This window comes from Oncorhynchus gorbuscha, unplaced genomic scaffold (assembly GCF_021184085.1).
Source record: "Oncorhynchus gorbuscha isolate QuinsamMale2020 ecotype Even-year unplaced genomic scaffold, OgorEven_v1.0 Un_scaffold_1292, whole genome shotgun sequence".
Lineage (NCBI taxonomy): Eukaryota > Metazoa > Chordata > Actinopteri > Salmoniformes > Salmonidae > Oncorhynchus > Oncorhynchus gorbuscha.
The window spans coordinates 126877-139376 of NW_025746112.1; the positions used below are offsets into that span (position 1 = coordinate 126877).

General features: G+C 43.7%; 1 protein-coding gene across 3 annotated transcripts; it reads right to left on the reverse strand.

Moving 5' to 3' along the window:
• LOC124022100 (zinc finger protein 184-like) lies at positions 1 to 4105 on the reverse strand. Of its 3 annotated transcripts, none has more exons than XR_006836346.1 (3): positions 3866 to 4105; positions 1374 to 2718; positions 1 to 131 (listed from the first exon to the last, which is right to left on the reverse strand). XR_006836346.1 is itself a non-coding variant. In XM_046337143.1 (2 exons), exons 1-2 carry the CDS (start codon positions 4029 to 4031, stop codon positions 1502 to 1504), a joined length of 1383 nt encoding a protein of 460 aa, XP_046193099.1. In that variant the 5' UTR covers positions 4032 to 4105; the 3' UTR covers positions 1084 to 1501. The 3 variants fall into 3 exon arrangements, 1 of the variants encoding a protein (XP_046193099.1); XR_006836347.1 differs by having other exon boundaries at positions 5 to 131; positions 1354 to 2718; XM_046337143.1 differs by lacking the exon at positions 1 to 131 and having other exon boundaries at positions 1084 to 2718.
• Positions 4106 to 12500: the final 8395 nt, after the last annotated feature.

The window sequence follows — 12500 nt, forward strand, 5'->3', positions numbered from 1 at the left end:
TCACTTCTCATGTTGTTGTAGCCTACTGAAAGGATCCTTGTTAGTGTAATAGATCCACTTCATTGGCCAGCTAGCCGATTTCCTTTTGCTGCAGTAGGATGTCATGCAGACACCTCTTAATCAGAGGGACACTGAGGAGCAAACATGTGTTTAGTTTTATTTACTCAACATGCATTAGTCTAGAAGCCTGTATGTATAGAAGGAAAAGATGTCCTCCTTTCTGGGAACATTTAAGCAGATACCTCATCTACACCTCGTTCTATTGTAGTAGACTAATGCATACAGTGAAAGTCCCACTCCTCCACATTGTGGTCAATCTGGACAACACACACCTGTTTATTTGGACTCTCTTGGTGTTGTGAACCTAATCCTGATTTACAGTCACCTCTGACCCCACAGTACACAACATCTTCCCTCATTCCCAAGGTCAGTCATGTCTGGTTCAGGTTAGCATAAGCCTGTTTGTTTGTAATACAATGTGTTTAGTAATGGTTTATGCCCTCATAGGTCTCTGGAAAACAAGATGAAATGACTAACAGGTTTGATATACTGAGATACTGCAGTCACATCTTAAACAGCGCAATCTAGTGGGGAGACGTCCTAAACAGTGCCATCTAGTGGTAGGAAAGCAGAAGTGTCACCACTGAGTTTATAATACAGTGGGATCTACAATAATTGATTATCAAATGATCTTTGATAAAGGTTAGCAATAATGTATAAAATAAATCACTCAAATACTGAGCTATAAGGTATTCTTTTATACAATTTTCCCCCAAAAGGTATTCTTATTGCAATAAAACTGACTCCAAAATGACAATACATTATTTACCATTCATTTCTACTGGGCACAAAACGAAAACAAACTTTTGTAGAGTTCATAGAGTCACAGGCTCCATGTTGTATTTCATCTACTTTATTTATTAGAATCGCCAGGGGTGTCAATGTTTACCATCTTTTGAGATAATTTTTAAAAATTTCTATGAGCATTTGTATTAATATAAAATAATATACTTTCCCAATGTTTTTAAGCATACAAAATAGCTCAGCATTTGAATGATTTATTTGATACAGTCATGACTGCTCATATTTATCAAGGACGTCAATCAGTTCAGACTCCATTGTATATGCCATTTAGCAGGAGATTTTATCCAAAGGGCATACATATTACAAACGGGTTAAACGGGCTGTGACACTGTTTCAGGTATTTTCTTCTAAAAATGTATTTTCCTCTCAAAAGCCTTGGAGAGTGTTGAGACTAGAAACCTCATTCTGTGACCTCTATCTCTCCCTCCAGACAGATGTAAAGTAACCAGAGTGTAGCAGAGAGCATTGTGGAGAGAAACAGCAGGTTACCAATAGAATAGATCAGAGACCAGAGGAACTTTAATCCTGAAGCATGGAGAGCAGGTCCCTAGGAGAGGTATCATCGTGTCGTCCTCCACCAACCAATAGATGTGAGTCCATGAGCGTGTACTCAGAGTATTGTCCACATCCTGCCTTTTTATTCTAATTTTGTGACTAAACAGTTCTTTAAGATTTCCTCCTGTTTTCCTCCTTTGTGGATGTTTTTAACATGTGTCAGTAAATTAGACTTGTGATTGAAGCTTTTCCCACAGTCATCACAGCTAAATGGTTTATCTTCTGTGTGAGTCAGTTCATGCTTCTTTAGGTTCCCCTTCAAATTGAAGCTTTTCCCACAGTCACCACATATAAAAAGTTTCTCTCCTGTGTGAGTCCGTATATGCCTACTTAGGTCCCCTCTCTGATAGAAGCTTTTCCCACAGTCTCCACAGATAAATTGTTTCTCTCCTGTGTGAGTCAGTCTATGCTTCCGTAGGGTCCCCTTCTGACTGAATCTTTTTCCGCAGTCAGCACAACTAAATGCTTTCTCTCCTGTGTGAATAGGAATATGGTCAATAAGGTTCCCCTTGCGATTGAAGCGCTTCCCACAGTCTCCACAACTAAATGATTTCTCCCCTGTGTGAATCCTCATGTGCTTGGACAGATCTGCATTGAGTTTGAAGGTCTTGCTAAAAACAGGGCTGGTGCACGGTTTCCTACCACGACAGAGTCGGACATGGGCCTTCAGTTTACAGCTGGAGTTGTAGTGTTTTCTGCAGATGCGGCATTCGCTGGGTCTCTGCATGGCGAGAGTCACATGACTCTTCAGGTCAGCTTTCAGAGCAAACATTTCACCACAGTCACGGCAGTGGTGAGTTGTTCTAGACGTGGTGCTGGGTTTGAAACAGAGTTCCCCCATCGCTGGGTTTGGATCCAATGATGGGCTGCTGTCAAGTCCTACTGGATTTCTGCTTACGGCTGAGCTGTGGCTAGAGGCATTGTTTGTATTATCTGGTGGGTCACAGGGAATGCTGAGGCCCTTAAAGTGGGTCACAGTAACAAAAGGTGTGAGATCCACTTGTTTAGGATCACTCTCACTGTTCTCCACAGTCTGGGTTTGGGGAAGAGTCAAGGACTGAAGTAGGTCCTCCTGATCACATTCACTTTTCACACAGGAAGGAGTGAATTTGAACTCTAAGATATCAGCCTCCAGCCCTTGAAGCTGCTCTTCCTCCTGACTGGTCCTGAGTTCCTCCTGTTCCTCTTTAATCTGTGGAAGCTCTGGGTTCTCCTGCCCCAGACTGGGGCTCCACTCCTGCTCACAGTGCTGCTGCTCAGGGAGAACCTCCTCCTCAGAGACAGAGAGTTGCAGGGAGTCTGGAGGAAAGGAGAGAGGAGCAGAGGTTCTCTATACAGCTTTTAGACATCAGGGTTGGGGTCAATTAGAAGTTAAAGCTAGAATCCTTAGTTAATACATAACTGTTTTGACTTATAAATGATTATTGAAGAATAGAATGTATAAATGCCTCGTGAGCTTAGTTCAACTGTCATCCCCCATCAGAACACATAGTTTTAACCATGTTTTTGTGTCTATATTTACATTGTTTACAAACATTGGAGTTAACAAGCTTATATTTTAATGTTGATATCATGGATGGTCAGTCCTTGCATCCATATCTCAGTCTATGAATTTGAGAGTGGTTTCATTTCTCCAGGCTCATCATCACCTTTTACCAAAACAGAGGCAGGGTAACCCGCATTATTACTGTTTTAATTAAGGACTCTGGGAAGTAGATTCGAGTTAACAAAAAAATCCAATTAAATAATTGATCAACTAGAAACCACTTCAATTACTTCTCAATAAACGTTAGATAAGCTATTTATTTCTAATGTAAAAAATAATACAAGTTCATTTATAAAGTGGAATGATTTACTGGTTTTAATGAGAATGTGTTTTAGCAATGGTATTAGAAAAGATAGTTAGGTAGGAAGATATGTAGAAACGGATTCTCCAATAGAAATCCCAGATCACGCCTGTAGGGCAATGTCATGACGTTAGCTAGCTAATCTAATTCGCAGAAACACTTCATCGGGTTCAAGCGAACTGAGCACACCCCAGGTGAGAATGACAACATTCGTCTCCCGCAGAACTGCGCATATGCAAGCCATCAACTCTTAGATATAAACTAGTTTTTGACGAAAATCAAAAACGTGTCAGTTTGTCACTTTCATAGGTTGTAGTAATGACATGTTCACCTACTTAAAACATTCGTTTGAATCTAGGTTGTGCTTTTAGAAATCGAGAAAATGAACAACTAAGGAGGATTATTTCACTTCTCAAACCCCGGTCTGGTCTGCCGAGTCTTGCCTCGCAAGCGTTCCCGGAAGTCTGACGATGTTGGGCCTCGGGGTTTAGAAACTGTGGTAACAGTTAATAAGGCATATTGAAATGATGATCACTGAACCCCTAAACAGTTTATTTATTGAGCAGATCTGCTAGCTATCAGTAGATCTACATACGAACCTATTCTGCATCGTTTTATCTCCGGTGTGACCCGCAGCAGTCTCCGTAGCCGATCATTCTCCTCCTGGTACTCCGCTACTGTTTCTTCAACTGCCCCGAAAATCTCCACAGCTGCCGCTGTTAAACGCTCATTTACAAACACACGAAACAATTGTAGTTTAGACATGTTTCTGTCGACGGAGAGTTGGGTATTCAGCCAGTACGGCTTCGTCCACGAGGAAAGAATGGTGGGCAAGAACAAAACAACCCCGCTTGAAGTTTTACTTCCCCGTTGGCTTTTCGTTTTTGTCAGCTGGTGGCGAGCCCAAATAAACGCCACAGCATCACCTTATGGATGAGATTTTTACTACACGCTACAGACCAATGATAATGGCAATCAGTGGAGGCTGGTGGGAGGAGCTACAGGAGGACGGATTGTAACGGTATCAAACACATCCGTTCCATTTATTCCATTCCAGTCATTACTATCACCCAATCAATCAATCTCCTATGTAATATACAATCAATCTCCTATGTAATCTATAATCTCAATTCAATACAATTCAATTCAAGGGCTTTATTGGTATGGGAAACATGTGTTAACATTGCCAAAGCAAGTGAGGTAGACAACATACAAAGTGAATCTCCTATAGTCTCCAAAAGCACCACCCACATGCTCCCATTGACGGAAATATATAACTACAGTAATGGAAAAGTTTTGAGAATGACACAAATATTAATTTTCACAAATTCTGCTGCCTCAGAGTCTTTAGATATTTTTGTCAGATGTTACTATGGAATACTGAAGTATAATTACAAGCATTTCATAAGTGTCAAAGGCTTTTATTGTGAGTGAGCCACTCCCTTGGCTGAGAAACAACCCCACACATGAATGGTCTCAGGATGCTTTACTGTTGGCATGACAAAGGACTGATGGTAGCGCTCACCTTGTCTTCTCTGGACAAGCTTTTTTTCCGGATGCCCCAATCAATCGGAAAGGGGATTCATCAGAGAAAATGACTTTACCCCAGTCCTCAGTAGTCCCTGTACCTTTTTCAGAATATCAGTCTGTCGCTGATGTTTTTCTTGGAGAGAAGTGGCTTCTTTGCTACTGTTCTTGACACCAGGCCATCCTCCAAAAGTCTTCGCCTCACTGTGCATGCAGATGCACTCACACCTGCCTAAGCATGATCTGTACTGGTGGTGCCACGATCAACACTAACACCTGTATTAACGAGAGAATCACTGACATGATGTCCTTTTTGTGGCAGGGCTGAAATGCATTGGAAATGTTTTTTTTGTAATTCAGTTCATTTGCATGGTAAAGAGGGACTTTGCAATTCATTGCAATTCATCTGATCACTCTTCATAACATTCTGGAGTATATGCAAATTGCCATCACACAAACTGAGGCAGCACACTTTGTGAAAATTAATATTTGTGTCATTCTCAAAACTTTGGGCCACAACTGTAGATGGAAAAAGCTGTCCTTGAAACAGTATTGATATATTCATCAAAAGAGAGATCAGGGTCCAGAGTAATGCTGAGGTCCTTCACAGTTTTATTTGAGACGACTGTAGAACCATCAATATTAATTGTCAGATTCAACAGAAGATCTCTTTGTTTCTTGGGACCTAGAACAAGCATCTCTGTTTTGTCCGAGTTTAAAAGTAGAACATTTGCCGCCATCCACTTCCTTATGTGTAACTCTGTGTCGTTGTATGTGTCGAACTGCTTGAGAGAACTTGTTCTCAACTTGCCTACCTGGTTAAATAAAGGTGAAATAAAATAAATACATGTCTGAAACACAGGCTTCCAGGGGGCAATTTGGGGCCTTCACCATGTTTCATCAAAATGTACAGCTGTGTGTCGTCCGCATAGCAGTGAAAATTAACATTATGTTTCCGAATGACATCACCAAGAGGTAAAATATGTAGTGAAATCAATAGTGGTCCTAAAAAAAGATTTGAGTAACACCAACATTTAAAGTTGATTTGTCAGAGGACAAACCATCCACAGAGACACACTGATATCTTTCCGACAGATAAGATCTAAACCAGGCCAGAACTGGTCCGTGTAGACCAATTTGGGTTTCCAATCTTTCCAAAAGAATGTGCTGATAGATGCTATGAAAAGCAGCACTAAGGTTTAGTAGCACGAGGACAGATGCAGAGCCTCGGTCTGATGCCATTAAAAGGTAATTCACAGTCTCAGTGCTATGATGGGGTTTAAAATTAGACTGAAGCATTTCGTATACATTGTTTGTCTTCAGGAAGGCAGTGAGTTGCTGTGCAACAGCTTTTTCCAAAATTTTCGAGAGGAATGGGAGATTCGATATAGGCCGATAGTTTTTATATTTTCTGGGTCATGGTTTGGCTTTTTCAAGAGAGGCTTTATTACTGCCACTATTAGTGAGTTTGGTACACATTCGGTGGATAGGGAGCCGTTTATTATGTTCAACATAGGAGGGCCAAACACAGGAAGCAGCTCTTTCAGTAGTTTAGTTGGAATAGGGTCCAGTAGGCAGCTTGAAGGTTTAGAGGCCATGATTATTTTCATCATTGTGTCAAGAGATATAGTATTAAAACACTTGAGTGTTTCTCTTGATCCTAGGTCCTGGCAGAGTTCTGCAGACTCAGGACAACTGAGCTTTGGAGGAATACGCAGATTTAAAGAGGAGTCCGTAATTTGCTTTCTAATGATCATGATCTTTTCCTCAAAGAAGTTAATGAATTTATCACTGCTGAATTGAAAGCCATCCTCTCTTGGGGAATGCTGCTTTTTTAGTTAGCTTTGCGACAGTATCAAAAATACATTTTGGATTGTTCTTATTTTCCTCAATTAAGTTGGAAAAATAGGAAAAATAGTAACATCTCACAGCAAGAACTGGCAAATCTGGTGCAGTCCATGAGGAGGAGATGTTCTGCAGTACTTAATGCAGCTGGTGGCCACACCAGATCTGGTGCAGTCCATGAGGAGGAGATGTTCTGCAGTACTTAATGCAGCTGGTGGCCACACCAGATCTGGTGCAGTCCATGAGGAGGAGATGTTCTGCTGTACTTAATGCAGCTGGTGGCCACACCAGATCTGGTGCAGTCCATGAGGAGGAGATGTTCTGCAGTACTTAATGCAGCTGGTGGCCACACCAGATCTGGTGCAGTCCATGAGGAGGAGATGTTCTGCAGTACTTAATGCAGCTGGTGGCCACACCAGATCTGGTGCAGTCCATGAGGAGGAGATGTTCTGCAGTACTTAATGCAGCTGGTGGCCACACCAGATCTGGTGCAGTCCATGAGGAGGAGATGTTCTGCAGTACTTAATGCAGCTGGTGGCCACACCAGATCTGGTGCAGTCCATGAGGAGGAGATGTTCTGCAGTACTTAATGCAGCTGGTGGCCACACCAGATCTGGTGCAGTCCATGAGGAGGAGATGTTCTGCAGTACTTAATACAGCTGGTGGCCACACCAGATCTGGTGCAGTCCATGAGGAGGAGATGTTCTGCAGTACTTAATGCAGCTGGTGGCCACACCAGATCTGGTGCAGTCCATGAGGAGGAGATGTTCTGCAGTACTTAATGCAGCTGGTGGCCACACCAGATCTGGTGCAGTCCATGAGGAGGAGATGTTCTGCAGTACTTAATGCAGCTGGTGGCCACACCAGATACTGAGTGTTACTTTTGATTTTGACCCCCCTTTGTTCAGGGACACATTATTCCATTTCTGTTCAGTTTATGTCTCAGTTGTTGCATCTATATCATGTTAACAAACAACATATCCTGTTAAAAACAGTTATGTTCATACAAATACTATATTTACACATGTTAAGTTTGCTGAAAATAAACACAGTTGACAGTGAGAGGACGTTTCTTTTTTTGCTCAGTTCAGGATATGGTAGAAAGAGTATGTGGCCTTTTCTGTAGCCTACAGGCTTGAGATTACATGTATGACAATGTAATGAGACGGACACTTTTTACATCATGCAGGTCTCTCCAATCAAATAGCTTAACTTAAATTTAAACCAATCAAATAAAAAATGAGTTGCCATGTTAACAAACAACATATCCTAAAAACAGGACAAGTCAAAGTAAAATGGACAATATGGAATGGACAATCATGGGAGTTTCATCCCATTGGGCGAGTTTCATCCCAAAATGGACAATATGGAATGAATAATCATGGGAGTTTCATCCCATTGTGGGAGTTTCATCCCAAAAAGGACAATATGGAATGGACAATCATGGGAGTTTCATCCTATTATCATGATCAGTAGTTTCAAGTTTGCATCTGTACATTTTTGACAAGCTATCTGTATCTGTAAATAAAATGTCATAGCGAAAAACAAAATACTTCTGCATTTCCCCCTGTGTAAACACCTTGCAAAATGACTGCTGAGAAATCCTGGTCAAGTTGGGTAGTTGATATTCAGAGGTTACCAAGGTTATCATCCAAAAGTGTTCAGCCCTGTTTCCATGATGTATGCACCAGGGTTATCATCCACAGTGTTCAGCCATGTTTCCATGATGTATGCACCAGGGTTATCATCCACAGTGTTCAGCCATGTTTCCATGATGTATGTAACAGGGTTATCATCCACAGTGTTCAGCCATGTTTCCATGATTTATGTACCAGGGTTATCATCCACAGTGTTCAGCCATGTTTCCATGATGTATGCACCAGGGTTATCATCCACAGTGTTCAGCCATGTTTCCATGATTTATGTACCAGGGTTATCATCCACAGTGTTCATCCCTGTTTCCATGATTTATGTACCAGAGTTATCATCCATAGAGGTGTAAAAAGGAGCTAAGACAAAACAAGGACAACACAATGATGACGTGAGTCACAACAGAAAACTGAATAGTAGTGGGAGGACTGCAAGGGCAACCAAACCACATCATTATATAATTACGTTACATTCCTCCATGGATATTTTTGTTTGTTTAAAGGTAGTGTTCGCAGCGGCGCAGCATTCTCAGACACTGTATCTCATTGCTTGAGGCGTCACTACAGACACCCTGGTTCGAATCCAGGCTGTATCACAACCGGTCGTGATTGGGAGTCCAGTATGGCGGCGCACAATTGTCCCAGCGTCGTCCGGGTTTGGCCGGTGTAGGCCGTCATTGTAAATCATTTTCAGGTCTCCTTGCACTCTGTGTTGAGGTGCTGTGTGAAGTGCTGCCATCTAGTGGCGGATGTGTGAATATGGCATCAGGTCTCAGAAAGAGAGGAGAGAAAGAGTGAGAGGGAGAGACAGAGAAGGTTAGAGAAAGATTGTTCACTGTTCTACTCTCTGTCGTCACCACTTGGGTCGTTTGTTTAGTTGTAAAGTATTGATGATAATATGTTTCTAGACAGTCGCACAACAGGACAGTCACAACAGAGCCCCCTCAGCATTCAGTTGTGCCCTCTCTCACTTTCTCTGTCTCTCTCTTTCTCTCTCTCTCTGTGTCTCTCTGTGTGTGTCTCTCTCTGTGTCTTTGTGTGTGTGAGTGTCTGTGTATCTCTCTCTCTCTCCCTCTGTCTCTCTCTCTCTCTCTAGATGTATCCTGTCCTAGCCTGTGTGTGTATGACTATCTTGAGGGCATAGTAAATGTTTTGTTTTGTAAAGTTAAGACGTCATTCAATTAGTTTACTTGGGTGACCAAAGAACAAATGGCATTCTTAGAGGGGAAAACAATGTCATGAGTCATGCCATACACACGCACGCACGCACACACACGTGCACGCACACACACGCACGCACGCACACACACACACACACACACACACACACACACACACACACACACACACACACACACACACACACACACACACACACACACACACACACACACACACACACACACACACACACACACACACACGTTTGTTTTACTATCCTTGCGGGACCAAACAAAAAGGTTAGAGGGCTACATTCAAAATCCGATTTCCCCTAAACCTTACCCTAACATTAACCCCTAACTCAAAAAACCTACCCCCTAACCCTAATTGTAACCCTAACCCATTTTTTTTGTGGGGACTGGCGAAATGTCCCCACTTGTCTGAATTTTCCTTGTTTTTCTATCCTTGTGAGGATTTCTGGTCCCCACAGGGAAGCTAAAACCAAACACACACACACAGCTCTTTCTAATGATAAACTGTTTGGATGAGTCTGTTGTACGCTTTTCAATTATCATGTTCCGACGGCATTCCAATGGCAATTTAGGTCATTATTTAATTCTAATGTCTTTATTATGTCTTGGCTAATGAATGTGAAGAGCGACTGACGCAATATGAGCTTATATTAGATAATTTAGCATCTGTCATGGCTTTGCATTGAGATCATAGCTCAGACCCAAATTAGACTGCTGGGTGTTTAAGAAACAGTGGGTGCCAGTGTCATCCTGTCCCCCCTCCGTTCCCCATCTTTCTGTGGGTCCTCAAGCAGCCCCTTTCCCCCCATGCCTATCTGATCCCCCTCCGCCTCTCCACTACCTGACCCCCAGCGCGTCGTCCCTCGTTCCCTTCCATCGTTTCTATGGGTCCTGTCCCATCTGATCCCCCCTCTCTCCACTCCTCCTCTCCGCTACCTGACCCCTCCAGCCCCCAGCACGTCGTCCCTCGTTCCCTTCCATCGTGTTTCTATGGGTCCTGTCCCATCTGACCCCCCCTCCGCCTCTCCACTACCTGACCCCCAGCACGTCGTCCCTCGTTCCCTTCCATCGTGTTTCTATGGGTCCTGTCCCATCTGATCCCCCTCCGCCTCTCCACTACCTGACCCCCAGCACGTTCGTCCCTCGTTCCCTTCCATCGTGTTTCTATGGGTCCTGTCGTGTTTCTATGGGTCCTGTCCCATCTGATCCCCCTCCGCCTCTCCGCTACCTGACCCCCAGCGTTCCCTTCCATCGTTCTATGGGTCCCCCATCGTTCCCTTCCATCGTGTTTCCATATGGGTCCTGTCCCATCTGATCCCCCCCTCCGCCTCTCCCCAGCTACCGACCCCCTGTCCCGTCCCCCTCCGTCCCTCCCGTTCCCTTCCATCGTGTTTCTACGGGTCCTGTCCCATCTGATCCCCCCCCTCCGCCTCTCCGCTACCCGACCCCCAGCGCGTCGTCCCTCGTTCCCTTCCATCGTGATTCTATGGGTCCTGTCCCATTGTCTTCTTTTCTCCCTGTGTCACTTGGGAAACATATGTTAAAAGCCTGGCAGCCTGAAGCCAATGACTCCCGACTGAAGTACTAGAAGTCGCCTTTGATCAGTGGAGCCGCCAGTCAGTAGGCAGCCGGACCGTGTCTGAGCGTCATACCCACTGCATAGCACACACTGGAGCCCCGGGCGTGTCTAGGAGAAGTCTGACGCAGACACAGCAATGCCAGAGCGGAGCTAGCTCCTAGGAAAGATATGGATTCATTTGTTTCAGCAGCATGACGGTTTTCAGTGTAAGGGTGTGTAATGTTACCATCAGTGCTCTCACAGAGTTTGACTCACTCCCAGCTGCGTGTATAGCCTCGGCACGTGCAAGCTTCGAGCTTCAATGCGTTGATCATGAAATTGGGTCATTCCGAACTTCATCCGCAATGCCAAACTCCATTCTGTTGGCTTCCAGCGATACTTCTCCTTGTAGCCCTCTAACCTTTACAGTGTGCGCAAGCTCTGGCTAGAAGTAGAAGTTTCGCTCAAGTCCAACAGAATGGAACATAACATTGCAGATAAAGTTTGGAATGACACAATGTCATGTATTTGGGTGTTTTTTGAGCCTTTGTTCATGTTTTATCTGTGCCCCTCCAACTGCAGAACAAGCATGAGGATGTATATCGCTGTTCAGATACATTTGTCAAAGTCAAAGAGTGTCTGGACGATACTATAACATGCCATCCAAAATACAGATTGTTTCAAAAAAGGGAACTTGTCCTTTAATCCATTCTTTGCCTCTGCCAGGGGGTGTTCAATCTCATCCACAGAAGACAAAGTGTTAGTACATCTGATTCAACTATTTAACCAATCATAGTCTTCAATCAACATTTCATTAGTTAGACTGAGTTTGTTGCAGCATCGGCTGGAGTAAAAGCCTGCATTTACATTTACATTTAAGTCATTTAGCAGACGCTCTTATCCAGAGCGACTTACAAATTACACTTAGCAGATTCCTTTGGCCAGTGGTTCTCAACTCCAGTCCTCCAGTACCCTCAAATACACTACATTTCCTGCAACAGGGTGATCAGATTAAGATCTTACATCTGTACTATATTTCTCTGTGACATGACATAAATACAGTACATAGAAGACATTAAGACATTGTCGCTGGTGGAAGTTATCGTTGGACTTGTCAGGAGGAGGAAAGTGCCACAGTCCCAGTCTCTTCTCTCGGTCTTATCATCGTGTCTATTCATGATGTGTCCTTGATTTCCTTGATTGACACGGTAGCTTGTGAATGTCACGCCTCTTGTCTTGTCTTCACATCTCAGCATCCGTTCTCAGGTACGATCCTGCACTTGAGGATTTTCAGGTAGTTCTGGACCTTGTTGGAGTCCCGTCTGAAGCAGTAGAGTAGGTCGTGGTCGCTCATGGCCTGGGCCTCTCCACTGGTGTCTGACGAGGGGTCCAAGGCCTCAGGGGAGGACAGGCCACTCAGGGAGTTACTGATCATCCCCAGGTGCTGCATCTGAGAGGGAGG

What these genes read in the sequence shown, in the direction of transcription:
- LOC124022100 (XM_046337143.1), bottom strand. Translation starts at nt 4,031, where the DNA reads ATGTCTAAACTACAATTGTTTCGTGTGTTTGTAAATGAGCGTTTAACA. An exon ending in GATAAAACGATGCAGAATAG is followed by an intron (nt 2,719 to 3,865) that starts GTTCGTATGTAG and finishes CCTTTCCTCCAG; the next exon opens with ACTCCCTGCAACTCTCTGTC.